Below are 27557 nucleotides of genomic sequence, written 5' to 3'. Positions count from 1 at the left end.
ATCACTGTGCCGGTGATCATCTGCTATCACATATGGGTCTAATACCATAGAATGAAATTACACTACTTCGAAATTCAGAAGTAGTCCCACACTAGTGAGAAAGTGCACTTTTTGTGAACACCACTACATCGAATAGTTACGGATCTTAGGGTTATGGTGCAGGTCAAGGAAACTGGATAGCTAGTAGGGCTATCCACTTACCTTAACCCGTGCCCTAACCCCAAGGTCTGTGACTACCGCACCGCAGTGGAGGACATTGAAAAAACAGGCTATGTCCTCCACTGTGGTGTGGTAGTCACGGACCTTAGGGTTAGAGCTTGGGTTAAGGATAGTGGATAGCCCTACTAGCTATCCTTAACCCAAGCCCCAACCCTAAGTTCTGTGAATATTTCACCACAGTGGAGGAAATGGCCCGTTCGTTTTAGTGGTGTTCACGAAAGTGCACTATCGCGTTAGTGTGGGACTACTTCTCACTTCTGAAGTAGTGTAATTTCGTTCTATGGTAGTAGACCCATCACATAAATCTTACCTGGACTGCCATGGCTCAACGAACAGCACCCATACCCAGCAATTAAAGCTACATATATTGACTGTGCTAATTTCACACATTTATTGACTGTAATAAAATAGAAAAAAAAATTGCTTGCAGTTATTTATTTTAACATGCACACTCACTCATACATACACACAAATGTGACCATCAACTACAGCCCCTTGCATGTCTATGACTGCACATCACAGAACTTTGTTTGCGGTCAAGTGAATGTATAAATAACTGACACAGGAATGTATCTTCTTACATAACTGTTTTCAGAATAGAGTGTGCAAACCACTTTAACCCCCTTCTGATACCTCTCAACCGCATAGCCCAAGAATCTAGGTAAAAGCTATGAAATGAGGGACAAGAGCAAACAAAGGCACAGAAACTGCTCTTGTACAAATAGAAAGCTGCTAGAGTAATACACTGTGTTAACAGCATTCAGAAAAAAGCATTCAAAGTCTGAAATTCAATTGTCTGTCATTATTTTGTGACAGATTCCTTGTTGATTTGTTAGGAAAAAAACATGTTTTACACAGAACAGACCAAAATATTAGGCAAAATCAGAGACATCATTTTGCAGAATCAGGGAAAATTGAGAGTATCTAAGTGATATATTCCCACCCTAACCCCCCATGCATACCTACACATACATACACACACTACCTTCATGGCTAATGCTGCTTTCCAGATGCTGGCTTCTGCTGTGCCTTCCCTGTTTGAAGTTAAATACTATCCAAAGTCAAACTGCTGATACTCGCTTAAATGCTGCCACTACCAGACCAAAGTCGAATTCTTGTTGCTCGCTTGCATTCTGTAAATGCGGCCTTCCTTAAATGCTGTCTTCTGCTTCCCGCTCGCACTACTGGAAGTGAGCTCCTTGAGCTCAGTTCCAACAGGCTGGTAGCTCTGAGGGACCTGATGTCATCGTGCACGTGATGACATCAGCGCCAGCGCTGCAAAATTTAAAAACAAAACCAAAGTCCAGTTTTGAATGGAATTTCTAACCGGACAATTTTTCAAAAAAACGGACAGCTGGCAACCCTATCTACTGAAGTGGTCTCTGACAGATGCTAATACTCTTTTGCAGTTTGCAGTTACTTATTCATTTGAAAGTGTGATAGGTGCTGGTAGTGCTTTCTTTGCATTAAAACCATATTTCTATTACTATACAACTATGTATGTGTTCAAGTTGCAAGAGGGCCTTGAGATCAGACCACTTAGTGTTTAGACTTCTGGAACTGATTAGATCAACCACGACATGATTAGGACTGGGATGTAGTGAGTTCTTTTTGTTACATTGGGATCCCCAGAAGATGGACTTTGCCTAAAAAAGGCACTTTGAAGTCAGCAGAAACTTTAGCCAGTATGAGGAAGCCATGATAAGAAAGGTGCAGACCATCCTTTGTGAAGCAGACTAGTTTACCAGTTGTGTAGTCTCAAACTGATGAATACAGGATGCCTTCTAACTAGAATGAAACATGACCTATAAGGCTATCTGGAATTGCTATTTAACTGTAGCCTCCAAACAGGTTTCATGCCTAATGAATGGAGAACAGCAGTCATCATCACTCTCCACAAAGGTGGGCCAACTACAGATCCATAAGTCTCACTAGTCTTATATGCAAATCCATGGAAATGATCAGTTATGATATAGTAAACCTACAGGCACTGGACCAAATCCAGTTTGGTTTCAAGGGCAGGTCATGCCTACTCAACCTGTGGACGACTTTGAGATGGTCACCAAAGCAATGAATGAGAGCAAAATGGTTTACTCTGCCTGTCTTGACCTGGCCAAGGCATTTGACACAATGTACTATTCAGGCATTGTTGACAACTCAAGAGGTTAGGTGTAAACCATATCTCATCCAGTGGATAGCCAACTGGCTCACAGACAGGACCCAAGAAGTTAGAATTGGGGAGTCCATCTCTACAAAGAGGCCAGTCACAACTGGAGTCCTTCAAGGATAGGTCCTTGGACCATTCCTTTTTGGCATTTGCTTTTCTGAAGTCAAGGGAAATGTCAGTGGTCTCAGGCTGACTAAATTTGCAGATGATTGGAAATTAGGAGCTGTCGTCAAATCCCACACTGACACAAATGTTCTCCAGGAAGGTTGACACAGACAAACAACTGGTGTCAAAGTCATGGACTAAAACTAAATGCCAAGAAATGCATAATAATATCCTTTAGGAAGTCATTCATTCCAGGTAGCTGTCATATTGACAACACACCCCTTAGAGTTGACCCAGTAGTCAGGGACTTAGGGACACACATAGACAGTAAACTAGACTTTGACCATAATGTGTCTACAGTAGTGAGGGAATCATTCTATGTTGCTCAACTTATAAACAAAGGTATGACATCTAGGTCAAAGGAAGTCATTATTCCACTATATTAGGCATTCATCAGACCTATCATTGAGTACAGTGCCCCCTTTGTATGTACCTAATCAGGCATATCCAACAGTTGGAATGTCCACAGAGGTTCCACACTAAAAGAATACAGGGTATAAGTAAAAAGTCCTATGCAGACCACCTGAAGGCCCTATCCCTGTATTCTGTTTACTATAGACTGTTGAGGAGAGATCTATGCCTGGCATACAGGGCATTGTCAAACCCTACTCTGATGGACCGCCTGAATATCCACAAAACAAACAGCATCAGAATACTCATTCTAAATAATTAAACGTTTCCTATAATATAAACAGGACCTGCTGGAGAGACTGGTATGTATCCCAGAGACTACCTCATCTCTGGAACAGGCTCCCCATCCATGTGGAGCAGAGTTTCTCCCTAACCCAATTCAAGTGTAACTTGGACAACTGGATAGGGAATAGGAAATTCATCCTTGACTTGGCACCTATGTCTGTAATGGACACATGCAACCTGTAAGTGGTTCATCTCCCAGGCTCCTGCTTGTAAATGTTTTATCTCCTAAGCCCCTGCTTACGTTTATCAAGGGTACCAGAACTTGTCAGATGTTTGGGATGCATGGCTAGGCTTAAAAAGGCTCTTGTTGTCATTAGCCTGATAAACACCTATGAACCTTTGAACATGACTCCCCTGGAATGATGCTAGCTGTTTAGATAATTATCATAATTATCTTTTCTTTAAATTTGGGTATCATTCTGGGTAATAGTAGAATTTCAGTCAGGATCAGAGTTTTGCCTGCATTGTGTGCATACATAAGATCTGCCATGTCTCTCTGCATGTCCCTGTGAGTTTAATGTCTCAAGTCAGTCACACCAATGTGGACCACTACCAAGTTGTAGTCACATTCATCTGGTTTGACTGATCTTTTTAGAGCCTTCATAATGTCACATATCATGGCACCAGAAAGAAACTGGACTGTCACCTTGTTCTTACGCAGCCTGGTAGTAAAATCTTTGTGCTTAACGAAGACACCATTTATTAAAACATTTCCATTTGTGTATATATACTTAGTGAAGGTAGCTTGGCTTAGGGACTGCAACCTTGTGACTTCCTGGATGAAGTGACATTATATTGTCTGTGCTAGGTAAGAATGGTGGTGTTGTGATATTCCTTTTTGCTGAGGCTTGTTTGTCTTGATTCTAGGAGGTTAGGGAGTGATTTCTTAACCTCAGCCTATGTGGGTATGGTGTGCGCAAACAGAGGTGGGCTTGTGTGAAGCTTGCTAATTATTTGTTTGGGTGAAAGAGTGACCTCCAGATTGCATAAATACTTGCACCTTTCAGAAATCTTATCATGTTTATCGGGTAGTACCTGGATATCAGTAATCATTAGTCACTTTCTACACTACCCAATAATACTAAGCAACAGAAAGGATGAAAGTAAACTCGTCTTCTCTATTGACCAGTTAGGATTAGCAGGTGAAAGCTACGAAAGATCAATGGTAAGGTAAGTTTTATTTAACTTTCCCAATACTTCTGTGCACTAGCAGCAAATCAGTGTAAAGGTTTGCTGACACCTTAATGCACTGGTAGTAAAACAGCGCATAACTTGTGCGAATGTAAGTAACACAAATAAGAAAAACAGTGCATAAGGTATGCTGATAAATGAATGCAGTAGTAGTCAAAACAAGGTATAAAGTTTGCAAGTATAAGTAGAATACTAAAATAAATAAATAAATTACTGCTCTTCACCCCAAAACATGTCTACTAAAACAACACTATTCACTGTCATCTCTGCCATCAACACCATAACAGAACAAATAAACCACACAAAATTATTGGTTGTATTCATAGATGACCAACAATCATGTATCACATCTCCCTATTGAAATGTCAGCACTCAAAATGCCTAGTGCTGACAAAAAAAATACTGAAAATCTAGAAGAAGAGCAAATCTCGAACATTGATCCTCACCTTTACAGTATTTTTGCAGGTGGGCAAGCCCCCCTGCACCCCCTGCTTTGAACTTTTATGTACAATCTCTAAAACTACCATACCTCAGAGAAAAGGGAGTATATCAGGAAATGGCCATCTTGTACTTTGTAAATGTAAGTCTGGTTTTGTCAGCCATTTAGTGTCTGTGTTTTAGGACTCTCGGTAGTGAGTCCCAGCATTTCAAATCGTTACCTGTGTGACAATGTGAAGTATTGGCAGCTGTGCCAGGAGAAGTAGGGCAGTGGATGTGTAACATATGCCAACACAGCTAGCTGGAATTTTATGAAGGATTATATGCCATTTGTATATCAAACTAATTTGTACTGATGCTTGTGTAGAGAAATGTATTTATAAAGCTGCTTGTGTTAAAAATGTATCAACAGTTTGCCCTTCTGGACTGAAAAGAAATACACGTGTATCAGACTGTACTGTATTGTAATTTATTAAATGTGTACATTGTAACAGAGAATAGAGAAGAGGTTAAGATCAGCTCCAGCTAACTTTTAGAAGTATTAAGAAACTAAATTACTGGGCCTAGGCCATAAAGATGTAATCTTACAGCTCCCAATGTGGCCAGAGACAAAAGGTTTGTACTAGGAAGCTTCCTACATTGTCATTGGGGTGAACTAATTGCTACTCTGGAAGGGTGGAGGTTTGAAATTCTTTTATGACTTACAGGAGCAGAAGCAAATCTTAGCAAGGCTCTGTGTGTGTGTATTATTGACACTTAGGTGCTATATCCTGGTAGATGTTCTTCATCTCACATTGCTGCAGTCCTTACACTTGGGTAGTCCGCTGTCCTCGGTCGGCCCGAATATCAAAGTATAAGGCTGACGTCGGTCAAGGCGCATTAGACTGACATCAGGACGTCAGGGTACAAATGCGCATGACCGACGTCATATCCTCAGTCTTTTTTGCCGCATGGTCCGATGCAGAAGCAGCATTGCAAGTGCCGTTCGGCGTTCTGAAATTTTTCGAATTCGGAGTTTCAGACCGAGTCAAAGTTGGCTAAGTACCCGTTGGAATATTTTAGTTTTTTCTTGCCTCAGTGGTTTACCGGATGTCAGAAAAAGTGAATAACTGTATTTCTTGTGGGAAACAGATACCGCATAGAGATTATCATACTTTGTGTATTCCTTGTTTAGGGCCTGAGCACGACGTTGTTGGGTGTCGCTTTTGTGCTAGATTCAATAAGCGCACTATTAAGAGAAGGTTAGATTGTGCCAGGTTAGTCTTCGGGAAGCGGTGCAATTATAATATGCCGTCGGATGCTCCGGCGTCCGCTTCATCGAAGAAGCGCAAGGATAAGGCAGCTAAGCCCAGGTTAGACGAGTCGTCTGTACCGGACACCGGTTCTTTAGAGGTGTCGGTGGAGCCGGTGGTTCCACCGGAGGTTTCTCTGGAGTCCCAGGGGGAGACCTTGTTATTGCAGGATGTGGCCTCTCAGGAGGCAGGTCAGGCTGAAGGGGCTTCTCAGGTTACTGTACTCCCCTCCCTTCCTAGGGTGGTTAGGCCTTCTCCTTCTGTTTCCAAGGCTTCTCCCAGAGGCAGGCCAGGTTTAGCTTCAGTTGGTGTCACTCCTAGTTCTTCAGGATCTGTGCCCAAGAAGCATATGCTTAAAATGGCAGAAGATTTGATTACCTTGATTAGAGGTTCTTTGCCCCCTCCTGATAAGAGGCCTAGGGTGGAACCTGAGTTGGGGAGTTTTGAGCAGGCTTCAGATGTTTCAGAGTCTTCGGCTGAAGACTTGCAGGAGTATTCTCCTTATTCTGATTCTGATGTGGATGATTCTACTCCTTCTGCTTCTCCTCCTGAGGATTTTTCTTTTTCAGAGACTCTTCATTCCATGAGGGAGCATTTTAAGTGGGAAGGTCAGGACTTCTCTGATTCCAGGAAAAGGCTTAGGGAATTTTTGTTTTTACCCCAGCATAGGCCTTTGGCTATTCCTCCTGTTCTGGATGTTGTGGAGGATGTGTTTGCAGAGGCTTCTCTTAATCCTGATTCTTTGCCTCCTGCTCCTGTTAAGCCGGATAGATATTATAGGGTGCCTGAAGCTCATAAGTATCTTTTTAAGAGTCCTAGGGCAGACCCAGAAACTATTAGTCAGGGGCCTAAGGGTGTTAAGGCTTCTGTTGTTAAAAATCCGGTTCCTCCAGATAAAGAGGCTAGGGCTTTGGATAGATGGGGAAAGAAAGTCTATACGTCTTCCACCCTAGCTATGAGGGCTCTGAATTGCCAGTTTCACATGTTGAAATACCAAAACTATCTACTGTCTCAATTGAAGTCTAAGGTAGATGCTCTGGCGGAAGGTATTGAGTGTAAAGAGTTACAAGATTTGGTACATGTCTCTGAACAAGTGGGTAAGCATTCTTTGCAATGTGGTTTTGATGCTGTACAGGCCTCGTCTAGGGTGGCTGCCACTGGGTCAGTTCTTCGCAGGCACGCCTGGCTAAGGGATCAGAATTTATCTGACCATGTTAAGACAAGGATTTTAGATGCTCCTTTACAATCTGATGTGTTATTTGGTTCACCTGTTGAGGCAGTCTTAAAGAAAATGGAAGACAAGGCTAAGTCTATGCAGACTGTTAAAGATTTTTTGCAGGTTCAGCCTCCGAAGTTTAGCAGAAATTGGCCTACCAAGGGGTGGACATATCCTTCTTATGATTCCCAGTCTAGGGGTAGGTCTAGACGTGGTAGGGGCAGAGCTCAGGGCTCTTTCAGGCCTAGAACAGGGAGTTCACCTGCACAGTCTTCGGGTGAGGGCAGGGGTCAGTCCTTTCGTAAACAGACCCAATGACCTACCTTTTCAGCTGCCAGAGCCTTCTCGTCTGGCAGCACCTTTGGGAGGAAGGTTGGCACTTTTCAAGGAAAATTGGAGTTTAATTACCCAAGACAGATGGGTATTGGATATCATACACCAAGGTTACAGGTTTTATTTCCATACCTTGCCTCCTTTCAAAGGCATGCCAGACGTTCCTCCTCAGCAAAGAATAGAGGCTCACAAACAGATTTCTCTGCTGCTCCAAATAGGAGCCATACAACCGGTCCCTCTGTCAGAAGTGGGCCTAGGATTTTATTCTCGCCTGTTCCTAGTACCAAAGAAGGGGAACACGTGGAGGCCAATTTTGGATTTATCTATCCTCAACACTTATCTGGACATTCCCAAGTTCAAAATGCTGACGTTACAACAGCTTTTACCTCTGCTGGGCAAAGATCACTGGATGGTGACTCTGGATCTCAAGGAGGCTTACCTTCATGTTCCTATCAGGCTAGGTTGCAGGAAGTATCTACGTTTTCGGGCTGGGACTTCTCATTATCAATTCTCTGCATTGCCCTTTGGCTTATCTACTGCGCCCAGAGTGTTCACGAAGGTTCTGGCTCCAGTGATAGCTTTCTTCAGGCTAAGAGGAATACAGATCTATCCTTATTTGGACGATTGCCTGATTCTGGCTCAAGGAAAGGACGAACTTCTTCATCATCTACACTATGTGATAGCAGTGCTAAGATGCCTGGGGTATTCTGTGAACGAAATAAAGTCCAGTCTAGTACCCTCTCAGGACATGTGCTTTCTGGGTGTGAGACTGAATACAGCATCCCAGATGGCCTTTTGACCCCGGACAAACAAAAGAATCTTTCTCTTTACTTCCATCAATTGTCTCATCAGTCCAGGCTGACTGCAAGGACAGTCCTTCAAGCCTTGGGGTTCATGGCATCTTGTATTCTGGTGCTTCCCAATGCCAAACTGCATATGAGGAAGCTACAATGGTATCTCAAAAATGTATGGACACAGCACTGCCAAGATATGGACACTGTCATTCAGATAATACCTTGCATTCAAAAGGAATTTTTGTGGTGGGCTCAGGAATGTCACCTAAACAAGGGACTCTCTGTGACCCAGCCAGAGGCGAGTCAGATTCTAACGACAGATGCCTCAGACAAAGCTTGGGGAGCTCATCTAAATGGAAAGTGGATACAAGACACGTGGCCTGCCAGACTTCTACATCTACATATCAACCTGAAGGAGATGTTAGCAGTCCAATTTGCATTAATAGCTTTCAAGGATTTACTTCTTCCAGGGCAGGTGTTGATTCTAACAGACAACAGAACTGTCATGTGGTACATCAACAAGCAAGGGGGAACACATTCTTATCCTCTGTGCAGACAAGCAATGATTTTGTGGGAGACTGCTCTCAGTTTAAAGCTAAATCTTCAGGCAAGGTTTCTGCTGGGAGCACAGAACTCCTTAGCAGATGTGTTGAGCAGACAAATTATGGATCCCCATGAGTGGAAATTGGATCCTCATGTATTTCAGAAATTGACAGTGTCATGGGGAACTCCAGACATAGATCTGTTCGCTTCTCCACTAAACTACCAGCTGCCAAAGTTTTGCACAAAAAGTTTTCATCCCACAGCTTGGAAAGTGGATGCTCTTTCATTCAATTGGAGCAATCTTCATGTGTATGCCTTTCCACCTCTGCCTCTCCTCCCAAAGGTACTTCTGAAGGTCAGACAGGACAAGCCAAAATGATTTTAATAGCTCCAGATTGGCCTCGACAGCATTGGTACCCACTACTGAGAAGTCTGGTACGGGAGCCTCCATGGCCTTTACCTTCGATTCCACACCTGCTGTCTCAGGAGAACAGTCATTTACTCAATGTCAAACTTCACTCTCTTCACCTGACAGCCTGGCATATTCTGTTTTAAACCCTGGAGGGTTTCAGCTTCCACAGCAAGTTTTGAATGTTATTTTGGAGGCCAGAAGGCCTAGTACAAGGAAAGTGTACGCAGATAAATGGAAGAGATTTTTATTTTGGAGTGCAGCAAAAGCATTTGATGTTTCTAACCCTAATTTAAGTGTGGCTCTTCAATATCTTACTGAGTTACTGGACAAAGGTTTGTCCTTCTCTTCTATTAAGATTCATGTTGCAGCAATTTCTGCTCACTATGATTGTGACCCACCATTGTTTTCTCATCCTTTGTTTAAGCAATTCCTTAGAGGGGCAAAGAATATAAGACCCCCACGGAGAGCTCCTACTCCTGCTTGGGATCTCAATTTTGTGTTGGAGAAACTCACTCTACAACCTTTTGAGCCTGCAGCTACTGCTGAGTTGAAATATTTATCATGGAAGACTGCTTTTTTGTTAGCCATTACCTCTGCAGAAGGGTTTCTGAATTACAGGCCCTTATGGCAGTTGAGCCTTTCTTAATTTTCCATAAGGATAGGGTACTAATCCTTCCTTTATGCCTAAAGTGGTTTCTAGTGTGGCTTTAAACCAAACTATTCATTTGCCTACCTTTTATGCAAACCCCCAAAATAAAGGGGAAAAGATTTTGCACACTTTGGATATACACAGGCAGTTGCGATATTATTTGAGCAGAACTAAAGGGTTCAGGCAGTCTCAGCAGTTATTTGTTTCTTTTGCTTTGAGTTCTCAGGGCAAGCCTGTGTCAAAACAAACTATTTCTAAGTGGATTGGGTTTTGCATTGCTTTCTGTTATTCCCATCATGGCAAGGAGGTTCCAGCTGGGATTAGGCCTCATTCCACTAGGGCTACTGCCACTTCAACAGCTTTTTAAGGGGTGGCAACTAAAGATATCTTGGAGGCAGCTACTTGGAGTTCAGTGCATACTTTCTCTAAGCATTATCACCTTCCACTTTACTCTAAATCTAGGGCTGGTTTTGCCACTGCTATTTTACAGGGCATTTTGGCAGCTCCTGCTTCTTTATAGTTGTGCCATCCTCCCTTACCTCTGCTTTGGGATTCTACCCAAGTGTAAGGACTGCAGCAATGTGAGATGAAGAACATAGTACAGTTTTGTACCTACCATAAATGTAGATGTTCGAAGATCCACATTGCTGCAGTCCAATTTACCCTCCCTCCTTCCCCTCTGGAGTTAGAGGCGGTTGTGTGGGTTGGATTGTAAATATTGTGTATATTGTATATATTGTACATATTATTAGTGCTAGGGTGGTTGGTTGGTTGTTTGTTGTCTTTGGGTTTTGACCTTTCTTGTTAGGGTCTTCTGACATCTGGGGCAAGAAAAGACTGAGGATATGACGTCGGTCATGCGCATTTGTACCCTGACGTCCTGATGTCAGTCTAATGCGCCTTGACCGACGTCAGCCTTATACTTTGATATTCGGGCCGACCGAGGACAGCGGACTACCCAAGTGTAAGGACTGCAGCAATGTGGATCTTCGAACATCTACATTTATGGTAGGTACAAAACTGTACTTTTCTAACAATGGGGGCTGCATGGGAACCAAATGTCAAATGACCAGATGTATGTGATGTCATTCTGTAATCCATCACTAAAAATAATGTTTAGTACTAGGCGAGACTGAAGTCTCAGGGCACCCTGTTTTTGTAACCTGACAAAGAAGGATCTCTTACCTAATTCATCTTGCCTTGCTCTAGTAAGCAACCAGGGAATAATAATTCTTTAGACCAGTCAAGAAAATATAGTGAGAATAGTTAAGTATTGTTTTTCTGTAACTGTGTGAACATGTCATCTGTGTTACTTTTAACATTTCCTGCAATTGAACCTCTGGTGTTTATTGTAAATAGATATTTAGTATTTTCATGTTCTTTTATTATTTATTATTAAGTATATTTAAACTTTTCATTGTGGCTGGTCCTTTAGAGAATATTTTAACCTTTGAGAGTATTTATATCTATTGATGACACTGTGGCCACTACTGAAAGCCTGTCTGTTTGGTCAACATTACCATTTGTATTAATATTAATCTCACTCAGTATAATTGGGTACCCTTTCAAGAACCTTAGAGTAGCTGGCTTTAGGGTGTTTGGTGGCAGTGTAACTACCTTATAGTTTGGGCAGACGGGAACATAGCTAGTAAAGCTATGCCAGGCTTTCCCAACCCTGTGTGTGTGTGTTTGTGAAAATCAAATCTCAAAGTGTGTGTGTGTCAGCTACTTGGAGCAGAGGCACGAAACACTGGGTTCGCAGAGAGGGTGCTGGAAGACTTGGCTTGGACACTCGGCTAAGGACTTGACTCTACAGCTATGCCAGTGGGAAACCTTAATGGGGACCTGGGGAGAGACAGAAACCCATACCCTGGGCTAAGTGTATTCCCTGTGTGCTCTTAAGTGAAATTGTGCTTGATGCAGAAAGCTGCATCTGGAAATATTGGGTGTATCCATTTTTGTTCCAAGTGAACATCCCTCTCCAATGCTAGTGGGGAAGATTCAAGCTACTTGATTGGTGGCCCAGAGCACGGACATCACATACTGGTGAGCAGCGGTGTGGATATTAATTGAAGTTCTGTAGCTTGTAAGCAGTTGTCACTAAAGGTGTGTATTCTCAGCAGCTACAAGGTAAGCATACAGAGTTTCATTTCACAACAGTTTTTTTTTTTTTTTTAGTTTAGTTTAGTCAGGGAAAGCAAGCAACGATGTCAGCAAAGAGTTATGGCAAGCTGACAAAGAATCAGTTGGCCAAGGTGTGCGAAGCCAAAGGACTGGTGCATGCCAGCCTGACTAAAGAGGAAATGATTTCAGCCTTAGTCACAGCTCAGACCAGCAACCAGGAGGATAGCCAGTCTGATGATGGAAATTTGCAGCCATCAGAAACAGGGCAGTTGAGCTTTTCCTCACAGGACTTAAAAAATATCTGGAGTTAAACAGACTTGAACTGGAGGCCAATTGTTTGGAATTAGGATCAGCAGAGAGACTGCAGCATTTGAAGGCTAAAGAAAATGAGTCTACAGCAGGCAAAACAGATGGAATTAGAATCACCAGAGAGATTGTGACATTTGGAGGCTGAAGAAAATGAGAAGCAGCATCAACATGAGAGGGAGATGCTGACTCTTTGTCAGGGTCATGGAGGTAATGGGGGAAGGGAACAACTGAACCCTAGAAGCAATAAAGGTCAGTAAATTACTTCCACAGTTAACAGAGGGTGATAATTTTGATAGTTTTATTCATATATTTGAAAGGTTATGTAAACAATATAATGTTGACCAAGGGCTTTGGGTATGGTTTCTGACCCCCTTACTCTATGGTAAAGCTGTAACTGCTGTTTCTGAATTGCTGATATTGATTGTTTAAACCATGACAAAATAAAGAAATGTTTACTTAAATGTTTTAAGTTAACACCTGAAGCTTACAGAAAAAAGTTGTGTGAGCAAGGCACATGAAAGTGTGTGTGATTATATTGCTGAGTTATGTAATTACTTTCAGAGGTGGGTGAGTGGGTGTCAGGCCATCACTTTTGAAGGGCTGGCAGACCTTTTGGCTAGGGGACAAGCCCTTAGTCATTTTGCCTAAGGACATGAGAATTTAGTTGGCAGACCAAGAGTGTAACTCTGCAGATGAGCTGGGGAAAAAAGGGACCTCTACTTAGCAAGCAGGGCATCACTGGACAGGAAAGAGCTACACAGTGCTGCACATGGATATAAGGGAACCCAAGGTGGGCAGCCTAAACCACCCCAGCAGAGTCCACCAGTAAAAGGGGAAGCCGATAGTTCAGTTACATGGCCAGGATCAAGGGTTAAAAGTTTTAAATGTAACCAGTGGGTCCATCATATAGATGCCCACAAAGTTGGGGAGCCAACACCTGGGGATAACAGTATGCCAGTGGTTAGTTGTCTGAAGACAACAAGGTACCAAACTGTCATCAGAGTTTATATCCAATCTTAGTGGATGGAAAACAGGCTACTACTAAGAGAGACACATCCTCTGACATAACCATTGTGAAGCCTGCAGTGGTTAAACAGGAACAGTACTTGCTTGGACAGTCCACTCCACTCAGAACTTTAGGAGGGACCCCATTCCAAATGTCTTTGGCCAGGGTTCACCTGGACTGGGAGGGTGGAAAAGTAAGCAAGCAAGTAGGTATGTTTAAGGATATCCCTGCAGATGTCTTAATAGGGAATGATTTTGATAATGCAGTACCTTGTGTGCGTGCAGTTACATGCAGTCATGCTTGGAGACAGACATGTAGGTCTGGTAGCCTGGGGGAGATCCAGACAGACCTCACACTTGAAGCCAGGGCTTGTGAGGTGGCTATTTCAGGGAGGGAGCTACCCTGTAGCAGTGAGATTGAAGGTGAGACACAGCTGCTGGTAGGTACTGATATTCTCTTGAACAGAGTGACTGCAATGGCAGAGGTGAGTGGTAGTACCCAGGCTGACAGTGAGGCATCACTATCAGAGGATACCAGACTTCCTTTGGAAGGGGAGCTGAGGAAGGTTACAAAGATAGAGATGAGACCAGCTTAGCTGTCGGACCCTACACTGAGAGGCTTGAGTGAGGTAGCGATGGAGGCTCCTGGTTGTCAAGGAAAGGGGAGTCTGTACACTGAAACAAAGAGTTACTGTATAGAGAGTGGACCCCTGAGGAAGGGCTAGAGGGGGAGGTAATACAGCAGTTGGTAGTGCCTAGAGCCTACCGTCTGGCAATTCTAGCCATAGCCCATGACATTCTTTTTGCAGGTTATGTGGACATAAAGCATACCAAGAGACGTGTTATGCAGAACTTTTTCTGGCTTGGGATTGGAGGGGATGTAACAGGGTACTGAAGGACCTGTGAGCAGTGCCAAAAAGTAGGCAAGTTAGGAGACAAGGTCAAAGCTCCTTTGATGCCTTTGCCTGTGATTGAGGAGCCATTTCAGAGGGTAGCTATGGATGTTGTGGAGCCTCTGAGTACCCCAAGCTCCACAGGGAAGAGGTATATCCTGGTGGTAGTAGGTTATGCTACTAGATACCCTGAGGTGGTGGCTCTGTCCTCCATTGAGGCAGAAAAGGTGGGAAACGCTTTGTTAGAGATTTTCAGCAGGGTAGGTTTCCATAGAGAAATACTGACTGACAGAGGTGCCAATTTCATGTCACACCTGCTGGCTTTTCTGTGGAAGTGCTGTGGGATGAAGCACCTAAAAAACACCCCCACCATTCCCAGACTAATGGTATTCTAGAGAGGTTAAACTCTACACTAAAGACCATGCTACAGGCATTTGCAGACCAGTTTAAGGGAGAGCGGGACAAATATTTGCCCCATCTGCTCTTTGCATACAGAGGGGCACCCCAAGAATCCACAGGTTTTTCAGACTTTGAGTTGCTGTATGGGCATAGGGTAAGGGAGCCTTTAGATTTGATTCAGTAGTCTCTTGTGGCAATTGTTCTAAACTTCAGGACAAGGCTTATGGAGCTCATGGTCTTGGCCCAGGAGAAAATGGCAGGAGCCCAACAGCAGAAAAAAGGTCTGGTATGACAGGAATGCATGAGCCCAAGAGTATGCTGTGGGTAGCAGGTTATGGTTCTCATTCCTTTCAGGCATGACAAACTGCAGGCAACTTGGGAGGGGCCCTTCAAAGTGGTAAGCAAGGTCAGTAATGTTAACCACATGGCAGTACTGCTAGCAGGAGGCAGGGGCACAAATTGTATCATGTAAACATGATGAAAACTTACCATGATAGGGAGGTCCTGGTGCTACATATTTGCAGTAGGAGGCAGGAGGAGTCTGAGGGGGATCTATGGCTACAGTGAGCCAGACAACAAAATGCCAAGTTAGTATGGTACAACCTAGGGTTGCAGGTATATATGACAGTGCAGCACTGTAGTGGGGTCAGCATTGCCAAGACAGATGGGATCTAAGACAGCGTTTGGTTTATTGTATTCCCAGACAGGCTCATTCCTCTCAAGCAACTTTTCCTCAAGGGTCACTTCATATTCTAGCTTGAGTCTTCAAAGCGGGGAGAGACGTGGTGATGTGAGTACTGCCAACTATTCCAGGAGAAGTAGGGCAGTGGATGGGTAACATATGCCAACACAGCTAGCTGGAATTTTGTAAAGAATTATATGTAATTTGTATATCAAACTGATTTGTACAGATGCTTATGTTATGAAGTGTGTTTGTAGAGATGCTTGTGTTAAAATGTACTAACAGTGTGCCCTGCTGGACAAAAAATAAATGTACACGTATATCAGACTGTAGTGTATTGTAACTTATTGAATGCATTCATTGTAACAGAGAATACTGGAAGAGGAGAGGTCACCTCCAGATAACTTTGAGAAATAGTAAGACATTAAATTACTGGGCCTAGGCCATAAAGATGTTATCTTACAGTTTTCAGTACAGCCAGAGACAAACAGTTTGTACTAGGAAGCTTCCTGCATTGTTATTGGGATGAACTAATTGCTACTCTGTAAGGGTGGAGGTTTGAACTTGTTTTATGACTGCCAGGAATTGCATCAGATCTTAGCAAGGCTCCCTGTTTGTGTATTATTGACACAAAGGTGCAACATCCTGGCAGTTTCTAGCAGTGGGGTGGTTGCATGGGAACCAGAAGTCAAATGACCAGATGTATGTGATGTCATTCTATAATCCATCACTAAAAGTTATGTTTAATACTAGGTGAGAATGAAGTCTCAGGGCACTCTGTTAAACAAACAAAAAAGGATCTCTCGCCTACTTTATCTTGCCTTGCTCTAATAAGTTACCAGAGAATAATAATTCTTTAGGTCAGGAAAATATAGTGAGATTAATTGAATATTGTTTTTCTGTAACTTTGTGAACGTGTCCACCTGTGTTATTTTTAATATTTTCTATGATTAAAACACTGGTGTTTATTGTGAATAAACATTTAGTATTTTCATGTTTTTTATTGTTTATTATTAAATATATTTAAACTTTTCATTGTGTCTGGTCTTTTAGAGAATATTTTAACCTTTGATAGTACTTATATCTATTGGTGACATTGTGTCCACTCCTGAAAGCCTGGCTGTTTGGTCAACATTACCATTTGTATTATTAATTTCACTCAGTATAATTGGGTACCCTTGCAAGAGTCTTAGAGTAGCTGGCTTTGGGGTGTCTGGTGGGAGTGTAACTACATTATAGTTTATACAGAAGGGGGCATAGCTAGTAAATGTGCTCCAGCCTTTCCCAGGTTGTGTGTGTGTGTGTCAGCTACTTGGGGCAGGGACATGAAGCACTGGTTTCACAGAGAGGGTGCTAGATGACTTAGCTTAGACACTCCGCTGAGGACTTGTCTTTACAGCTGTGCCAGTGGGGAGCCTTACTGGGGACCTGGGGAGAGACAGAAAGAGAAACCCAGACCCCGAGATGACTGTGTTCCCTGTGTGCTCTTAAGAGAAATTGTACTTGATGCAGAAACCTGCAGCTGGTAATACTGGGAGTATCCATTTTTTTTACCAATGCTGAGGATTCAGCCTCCTTGATTACTGGGCCAGAGTGGGGACATCACAACCTGTATCGCATAATGTTAAAAAACTCATCAAAAACTAGGTGCATTTTACAGAGTAAAAACTTACCTCACTAACATAACCAGAAGACACATAGCCTCTACTTTCTTACTGCTATCTCTCCGCTGTGCTGCTGCAGTCTTCACTAAACGTCAGGTCTCACAACTGTCCATACTTTGAGCAATGTTATAATAAAATAGTAAAATTGCAGTAAACTACAGCAGTAGAACACATCACTGCTTAACCTTCAGAGAATTAAACTGGTTAGAACTACCACATCACCTAGCTTTTTCTCAGCTAACTACAATACACAGACTTCTGTATAAGCTAGAAAATTATCCAGCACTTAAAAGGTTACTACAGCACTACTACCCCAGTAGAATGGTATGCTTTAGAGAAAAATCACTGATTGTTATAATAAAATCATCTAATATTGCAGGTAATTCTGTATCTTCAAATAGTGTAGCTAAACTGTGGAACCATATTCCACTACTACTGAAATCCATTCAGAATATAACACTACTAAAATGTCATGTATCAAATCCATGGATCTGTTCCTGTGCATCTCCAGAATAAATGCCACTGTTACCTTCAGCTTGCCATGTCATCAAACCATTTCTCTTCATTTAGTATCTTACACCCCACAACCAGTCTTTACGAGTAACTGAATAGTTTTAATAGCATCTCCAGCTGTATATATTATTTTGTGAGTCTGCTCACCCCCACCTCTATACTTTTAATATAAACCCTGATATATATAAAAACTGTCTTAACCTGCTTTACATTCCACCTCTTAAATACTGTATTAACATTTTCTACCCTGCCTAGTCCCTTATCTTACCCCAATTTATTTGAACTTCTAAGCACTAATTGCATGATGTACTATCTGTCTGATAAACACACTTATACACTTTCAAATGCTCAGTGTTCAGCAGTTGTATAATTTTAATGTATATTACTTAATGTCTTTTCATGTATGTTACTGAGTGTTTTTTTTTTAAAACTGTTTGTAACGTGTTGGAGGTTTTCTTCCCAGGCCTCTGCTAATTTTTTTTTTTACTAAACCTGTTCAGATAAACCTGATAAACAAAAGCAAAAAAAAAAAAAAAAAATAAAGAAATAAAAATGCACTAGTCTGTTAGGACCGGCAGATGAAAAAAGATAGCTACATCACAGTGTAAAATATATGTTTTACTAGAAATACAGTAATAACTGTACCCACAAGTGAAAAAGGTAATATTAAAAACAGTATAATTCAAGAGCAGTACAGTACTAAACGTCAGTAAAATAGCAGGTGCTTGATACCATTAAGTAGTCTGTCAAGAGGCAATTGGCTTGGATGTGCATGATGTTTATGTCCAGGAGGTGACAGACACAGATGCCACGAAGTATTATGTCAGTGAGATGGTAGGCACTGGTGCCACAGGTAATACGGCAGTAATTTGTAAGGTAATTTGGAAATATGTTAGTACTGGTTAGGCAGCAACAAGTACAATATAACAGTATAGCAATGAAATCACAGTGTCTGTACTTTCACAATTAACACAGGGTACCATATGGATCTGTTGTACATGCATTGCAATAGAAGCACACATGCAAGGGCAGCACGGGGCCAGATAGTGCTTCCTGTAATAAATAAGCAAGACTAGGTGAAAACCAGAATCATTTAAGGGTGACAGCTCAGGATCACAGAAGAGTATAAAATAAAACCGGAAACCAGCTACTTGTTACTATGTAGTACTCCCTGCCGTGATGCTACAAATGTCCCAGCTTATCCCAGACATTACATGATTTTGCAGTCAAATGGTTTAAGTTCTCAGACAAGAGCAGACCAACTCAACTTAAAGAAAAAATCTAGAAAAACACAATATAGGACAATATAGGGCAAAGTGCATGCTGGCCAATAAAAATGAGTTATGCTAAGTAGCCTCTAGCAGTCAGACACAGCAAAGGCAGCTTTACTCTCCTCCCTCCCACCAAAATAAAACTTGCTTCATGTGTTATAACTAAAAGATTACCAAAGGGCAGAACATTGTTTTAAATCAGCACAGGCATGCATAAAAAGGCTTATCACAGTTGTGGACTTGGTTTTGCAGTCATTCTAATGACTAGCCATGTTCTGCATTGATTTTGGTGTTTCTAGTTACCCGTATTATTTTACTGTTCTAATTATTTATCTGTTTATTTGTTCTTTTACAGTTTTATGTATCCTTATTTGTTTACATGTTTATGTTTAATTTCATATTTATCCTTGCTTGTTTGAAAGTGTTTTTTTTTTAACTGATTACTTGTGCAAATGCTTGGGTTCACGAACTTGGACAAAGTTGAAGAAAATGATCACTCTGTACATTCACATTATGAATTATTTTTTACCATACCAAACTTCTGGCAAGTCAAAGATGCCAATATGCTAGGAGCTTCCATTCTGTCTTCTGGATGGGTTTCTTTTGCTGAAACTGTGATCCTTTAGGTAACAGCTAAAGCAGTTGCACAGACCTTCACGAAATCCACATCTCTTTAGCCTGACTGCTAAAATAATGGTTTGGTAAGCTGTTTAAAATGCTCTTAATTAATCTATGAATACTGCAGCTGTTAGTAGACCTTTTCCATATTAGTACAAATCTAGTCTGCGACACTGTGAATATTGCTGTGTCATAGTCCATAGTGTGAGTGGGCTTGTCCCCATTTCTCAGTGAGGTTCAAATAAATCAAGGCATTCCAAGAAACCTATGGGAAAATGACTTATTTTTATATGCCATTGACAGTACATGGCTGCAACATCCTGTCGCTCAGTTCCCTCAGCTGCTGTTTATCCTACAGCCCTGCTCAGAATCCCATCCTGAAATCTCCCAAGTTCTTTCAGCAATGAGTGCAGGGTCAGCTTCTGCATGTTTCACAAATACTGTACATCTGAACTTCTGTTCCAAACAACAAAATAAAAATAAACCAATATGTTTGTACTGAATTAACCTTATTATTATTACCCAACTTGCAGCCAAGGATCTCTTACTAAGTATTTTCAGACAATAAATATATTCCCCAGGTTTCTGAACTTTTTTAACATGGAGCAGATCAATTATATTCCCATATTATGGAGCCCTGAAACAGCAGGCATTCATCTGCCACCCCCTTCTGTTAAGAAAGTCCATGCAGCTATTTCAGGCAGATTTCCAACTATGGATATTCTAATCTTTGATAGATAGATAGATAGATAGATAGATAGATAGATAGATAGAAGCTGTCTCTTATTTCATGGGGGGGGGGGTCAAAACTGGTCACCATCAGGCAACAGCATTCTCCTGATTTAGTGTAGCTGCGCCACGGTATGATTTGATGGGGAAGCCTGAGGTCTTAGAAAGAATTTGGCATGAGAGGGATCTTTGGAAGGAAACCCTAGCTCCATGCCTGCAGCTGGGAGCCTTCTCAGAGATCAGTTGTTATGATATGTACTTACGTATCTATTTTATGCCAGAAGACACTTTTAAAGCTATGTGAGGGTAAAATGAGAGACAGTTATTTGTGAGATAGAAGGAAATTCTATTTTGAAATTTGGAGCAAAGAATAAGTTATGTGCAGAAATGATGGGGAATTCTGTTCTAAGTGTTTTCACTACTTCTGTACTGAGACAAAGCATGAAGGCAGTCCTTGGCAGGTAAGAGATTAGATTTTTGTGGAATTGGAAGCTAAAAAATCCTCCATAACAGTGGATCAGTTAATGTAATTCTAGAAAGGGCCAACAAGATTATTCCATCCTCAGTCAGTAAAGTGATACTGTCAAAAGACTGCAAAAGTTATTTGCCATTTACTTGTTTGTACTTCATGTTTTCTATTTCTGTATTAACAGCTGCCAAAACAGAAGCCCAAAAGAGTGAAAGCACTTTATAAGTGTGAGGCAGACAACCCAGACGAGCTGTCGTTTGTAGAGGGTGAGATCATTATAGTAGATGGAGAGGAAGATCAAGAGTGGTGGGTAAGTATCTGAAACCGGCTGTAACATACTTTGTAAAGGAGGCTAAAGAAGTAGAAATGGATAATACATTATCATACGTACTGTACTAGTAGCTCTTGGAGTAGTACATTCAGCAAGGGTTCGACTGTGTGATTCTGCATGTGACAAAACTGTCCACAATTCTCTTGGGATCTCTATCCCATGAAATGTTATCTTAAAGCATTTGAGTTGACTTTTCCCATTCAGGTATTACAGACAGCTACATCAGATCAATCACTGCATTGCACACGTGAAGCTTACAGAGCACTGTGGCTCGTGACCCAGTCTTTTATGGTTTGGTGTCATACTCCATATTATTCAACATTGCAAAACCATTGTGCTTATTTGTTACTCGGACACAGATGAAAGGAATCCTCTGGTTAACTCAGAACATCTTTCAGTTTCACTTGATATACATAGCAGAACAGCTTAAAAATCTCATGGTATTTGTAGCCTGAGCTACAGTACATTTACAGACTCTTCTGAAAAGTAGAACTGATTTATTTCAACCCATGCAGGAAATCCTTATTCTCACATTTAACTCCAAAATACGTGAAGTCATGTCAGCTCCATGGTGCAGATGAATAAAGTCTTTGTGATGCTGTGGTTGACTCAAAGTTGACTAGCAGCCTGGACTCTGGAGGAACTGGCTAGAGGAGAGAGAGGAGTGAGTTGCAGTTGCCAGTTCACCCATCTAGGAAACAGAGAGTTGGTTTGGTTTTATCTCTGGAGTACCATCTGGGAAAGATGAAGAAGTGCTGCTGTGTACATATGGACAGGTGGAAGCATGGGTCCAACAAAAGGAGTGCTCATACGTCATTGAAAAACATCACTAGGTGGAAGTATTCAGCTGCATTAGGATTACCATAGCAGGAGTTTGCTTGATGCTCAGAAGCTAACAGGGGAATGGCTGTAGGTACATAGGAAAAAGTCCCAATCTAGCCATGGTTTTTGTACTATCTTTTGTTTAGTCTCTTCCCACATATCCTTAGCTGCCATAACAGAATCCTTTTTAATCCATACTTAAGTACTTCTTTTTATCTTCTCCCCATAACTATAGGTATTGCTGGATTAATCCATGTGTGGGAACATAGATTACAGCTAACAGCCTTTGTTTTATCTTCATTCATTTTTTTTATCCCAAAAGGACTCGAAACTGTCTCAAAATGTTCCGCAGCATTGAGATGTCCTATTCTGGTTTTATCATGAACAAAATTTCTGCAAATAAAGCCAGCGTTTTCTGGATTATCATGCCAGTTATATCCTTAAATTTCAGACACCTTCATTTCTTTGCCAATGGTTCTAAATATAAAGCAAATAAAGTGGAAAGAGGACACCCCTGCCTGGTTCCTCTGTTCAGTCACAACTTGTCAGAAAGGAAACCTGCTATTCTTCATATGTCCTCCTAATTAACCTTATTATTGTATCAGGGAATGCAAATGCTTCCAGTGCTCGAATTATGAAATATCAGCTTACTTTGTTGAATGCTTTCTCTGCATCAAGACCTACCAGCAACAGCAATATTTTTATACTGTGCTTCCCTCTGGGTCATCATTGTTTTATTAATGTTGTCAAATGTTTGCCTCCCCTTAAAAAATGATCCATATTTATTAATTTGGCAACACCTTTGCTGTTCTTTTAGCTATTAAAGACAAACTCTTCATAATGTTTGTTTAAAATTGAAATGGGTCTGTAGGAAGCTGGGTCTGAGGGATCTTCTCCATCTTTAGATGTTTCAACCACCACAGCTTTTTTCCAGGATGCTGGTGCTTCTCCTCCTTTTAAAATACCGTTAAAACACTCCAGATGTTTATCACCTTTTTCCTTCCAAGCTTCCAGACTTCTGTAGGAATATCATCTATTCCTGGAGAGGTTCCTGCTGATTGATTATGTGTCACCATTTTTATCTCATCTCCTCCTATCTTAACTGTAAAATTGTTGATCCTTATGTACCTCTAACATTGCCATACTTAAGTCTTCTATAAATATTTCCATTTGTGCTCTTTCTTTATTGATTTCCACATTTCTCTGCTTTACACAATTATTCATAAAATTTCCAAAATATCTCTAATACTTCTACAGGATCTGTTATTTTCTTGTTATTGGCTCCCTGAGTTTGGCAACAACCGTTTCCACTTTCTGTTGCTTAAATTGTTGTGCTAAATTTTTTTTTGCTCTGGAGTTATTAAAAACCTTTGCTTAACAGCAGTTTTTCTAAACTCATGCATATTATCCACATACTCTCTTATTTTCCCTTTAGCACTCTGCAGTTGTTTCTCTTCTTTTTTGTGAGATTCCCCTTGTTCTGCAATTCTTCAACCATTGTCAGACCCTCTAAATAAATTCCTGTTACTTTTTAACCATCCCTTTTTCTTTAAATTCTACCCCTTTCTTAAACTCTTTTAATTTATCCCACTCTCTAGCTATAACCTCTTGTTCATAGGAGATTACTAGGCTAATAGCTCAAGAGCCATTACAAGCATAGCCCCAATTTTACCTGATTCTCAGTCCCTAAGGGATAAAGGATGGCTTAGGTTTGTACCTATGCCTTTAAGTATTTTATAAACTGCCTCTTTCCATAAGGGACATAGATGCCACCCCAGGAGTAAATTTATGATTCCCCATGCAGTGATCCAAACTGCATTTGAAGAGAGTCAGGAGAAGAGCTTTGTTTTATGTGACTAGGAAACCTGTTCCAGAGAAGGGGTGACCTCTTTTTTTTTAATTTTTATTAATTTAACATATTTACAATATTACACAGAAAGGAAGAAATTCAACATCACATTTTGTTATACATTAAGAATATATTGAATCATCAAAGTAGTCTTTTTTATACACTTGTGACAGGCCAATTTACATTTATATGTTATAAGTAATCAAACTGTATTAACAAGTTCACATTTATAAACATTATACTTCACATATATTGTTGTAGTATTCGTGGTGGTGCTGTGGTAGCGTTGTCGCCTCACAGTAAGACACTGTCTGGTTCAATTCTCAGCTAGAGCGTCTTCTGTGTAGGAGACATGCGTGAATGGGCGTACCTTCGTTGAAGGTTGTGCGTCAGGGCCGGCAATTCGGCACATAAAAATCTACTGCCAATCATTAGCGGACCGGAGTTCTGCTGTGGCGACCCATAACTGGGAAAAAGCCGAAAGACACAACATACTTCACATATATTGTTGTACATCATATAACCTAAGCAACATTACACAAATTATTCAATTCCTGCCCTTTCTATTTTTAAACAAGAAACATCTTTATTACACCATCACTTACGACAGTCATACACCTGTACAAATGAAGACAAACCACACCGGCACAGTCCTAATTGCACACATTTTACATCACAAATCATACTGACACACTCCCAGTTACAAACATTATACATCACTTAAAATCTACCCAATCATTTTCAGTCAAACATTACACAGCTTATTTAAGTCCTGCCTTCTTTTAAACCTCATTCTTCCCCTGTATTTATTGTTCCCACACCTTCCATTGTTTCCTATGTAGTTTGCTCCTACCCTTTTCTAAAGATCTCAATTCTGTTCTAGATTCTACTAAAATCTGCACCAGTGCCAGTCTTTTGTGTAACCACTTGTATGCTTTTCTACCACATACAAAAATTTCACTATAGTCACTACTTCTAGTACAGTTGGTTTACATTTTGATTTACATTTTCTAGTAGTTGCTTTTTTGGCAGCCACCATAATTAGATACAGCAAGGCCTTACCATGTACAGGCAGTTCTGATTCTGTATCAATAGCTCAGAAAAATCATCTCTCTCGGCACACCAATCTGCCCACCCAGCATCTGCAACAGTGCATTCCACAGGGAATCCTTAAATTCTGCCAGCTCACCCAACTCACAGAAAATATGTTCCTAATTGCATCTTTCTTCCCCGTCACACCTCCAACATTTGCCGTCTATCTGAAGAAAAATTCTCTGGACTCTACTTGGGGTATGAAAATATCTATGTAAACATTTCCAGGCAAAAATCCTAAATCTTCTAGATTTTGTTGCATATTTGGGAGGCATACATATATCCTGCCATTGTTTATTTGTGAATTGCTTATCCAATCTCTTTTCCTAATCCTGTCTGACCTCCTCTGATTGATTCTTATAGTTATCATGCAATATTTTGTATGTTCTCTTAATTATTCCTTTTTTAATGGCAGCTTCTGTTCTAGATTCTACTGAAATCTCTACCAGTGCCGGTCTTTTGTTTAGCCCCCCCCCCTCATTTTCTTGTCTTTACCTGTACTCTAATGTTAGTCCTTGATAGGGAAGGTAATCTGTAACCTCCAAATTCTTGGCATCTTCCCATTCTATCATCCTACCCTCTCTAGTTATCTGCTCCCAATACCTTGGTTCCTTTGCCAGTTTTCTACAATACATTTCATCCCCCTCTTGTCTGTTGTCTGTATCCCTAATTGCAGTCATCCATATTGGCAGAATCTCCTTTATCCATTCTTGTGTTGGCTTAGTTCTTAGGATACTTTCTGCTACTTTATGGATATAATATTCTGTATGATTGTTATTCTCTCTAAAGGCCTGCATACAAAATCCCAGTCTTTCCTAGTTTCTTGAGCTTCATCTCTGTTTCATTATCACCACTTTCCACTTTGAATTGTAGTTTTTTGCTTGTGCTGTATATGGGAGCCTTAACTTTGTAGCTCTAAAATACCCCTTCAAATTGGGTAATCCCAATCTGCCCTGTTCTACTGAAAGAATCAGCTTATCCCACTTGAATTTTGCCATCGTCCCCTCCCAGATAAAGTCCTTCAGCTCTTTATTAATTGCTATCCACAACTTCTCCTCTGGTTGATAAAAAATATGCCTGACCTGTGTATAAGACTAATGGGACTTAATTTTATCTTACTATCCATATAACAAAGCTTCCTTTTCTCAGTTTTTGTATTATCTTTTGTTCTGTCTCTTCCCACATATCGTTAGCTGCAACACCAGAATCATTTTTACTCTGTACTCCTAAATACTTCATTTTTATCATATCCCCATAAATATGGATATTGCTGAACCAATTTATGTGTGGGTACATAATTTACCACTATTGCGTTTGTTTTAGCTTCATTAGTTTTGTATCCCAAAAAGATTTGAAACTGTCTCAAAATGTTCCACAACACTGTAATGTCTCTTTATGGTTTTGTCAGGTATAAAAATAATATCTGCAAATAGAGACAGCTTTTCTTGCCTACCATACCAATTATATCCTTGAGTTTCTGAGTCTCTTATTTTCTTTGCTAATTGTTCTAAATATAATGCAGATAACAAAGGGGAAAGAGGACCCCTGCCTGGTTCCTCTGCTGAAGAAGAAATTATCAGAGTGGACCCCACCCACATTAATTTTCACATCTGATCCCTCATATATCCTCCTAAGTCAACAGTTTATTTTTTTTTTCAGGAAATGCAAATGCTTCCATTGTCCTGCTCATAAAGTCTCAGCATACTCTGTTATATGGTTTTCTCTGCATCAAGACTAAAAACAACAATGGTATTTTCTTACATTCTACTTCGCTCTGTAGCATCATTGTTCTGTTAGTGTTGTCAAATCTCCACAAAAACCACATTGATCCATATCTATCAATTTTGGCATTACTTTTGTCATTCTTTCATTCTTTTAACCATTATAGACATGAACACATTTATAATCATGGTTTAGTATTGAAGTTGGGCGCCGGACTGGCAACTCGACACTGTAAAACTCCACTGCCAATCATGAGCGGACAGATGATCCACTGTGGCAACCCCTAACCCAGAAAAGCCGAAAAAAGAAGAAGAGTATTGAAATGGGCCTGTATGAAGCTGGATCTGATGAATCTTTACCCTCTTTATGTATTACAGATACACTGCTTTCTTCCAGGGTGTAGGCACTTCTTCTCCTCTTAAAATACTGTTAAACAAAACCTTCCAGACCTTTATCAGTTTTTTCCTTCCCAGCTTCTAAACTTCCAAAGGAATACCATATATTCCTAGGGACTTTCCTGTAGATTGGTTGTACATCACAATTTTTATTTCATCTCCTCCTATACTAACCATTAATAATATTTAATTCTTCCATAAACATGTCCATTTGTATCTTTTTTTGATTTCCATATTTCTTAACAGACTTTCATAGAATTTCTGAAATATTTCTAATATCTCTATGGGATCTCTTTTTACCTTCCTTGTTATAGCTCCCTAAGCTTGGTGACTGCCCTTTCTACTTTCTGTTGCCTGAGTCATTGTGCTAAAAGTTTTGTGCTCTAGTGTTATTTTCAAAAAAACAGTTGCATAACAGCAATCTTTCTAAAGTCATGTATATTATCGAGGTAATCCTTTATGTTCTGCTTAGCATTCTAGAGCTGATCCTCCTCTTGTTCTGTGAGATTCCCCTTATTCTGCAGTACTTTAATATTTGTTAGTCTATCTAAATAA

The 27557-nt window shown here is 40.7% G+C and overlaps 1 protein-coding gene across 6 annotated transcripts in view; it reads left to right on the top strand.

The window, feature by feature from the left end:
- ASAP2 (ArfGAP with SH3 domain, ankyrin repeat and PH domain 2) overlaps nt 1–27557 on the top strand; it is a 2005955-nt gene that overhangs the window by 1944209 nt on the left and 34189 nt on the right. For all 6 annotated transcript variants that reach the window (XM_044079125.1, XM_044079114.1, XM_044079099.1 and 3 more), the window contains one exon: nt 20976–21101. In XM_044079125.1, the coding sequence (XP_043935060.1) occupies nt 20976–21101 (126 nt within the window). The remainder of the gene's footprint in view (nt 1–20975; nt 21102–27557) is intronic.

This window comes from Protopterus annectens, chromosome 1.part1 (genome assembly GCF_019279795.1).
Source record: "Protopterus annectens isolate FY-2018-M chromosome 1.part1, PAN1.0, whole genome shotgun sequence".
Taxonomy (NCBI): Eukaryota; Metazoa; Chordata; order Ceratodontiformes; family Protopteridae; genus Protopterus; species Protopterus annectens.
Note: the sequence above shows the minus strand (reverse complement) of the source record. Positions and strands in the feature narration are given on the sequence as shown.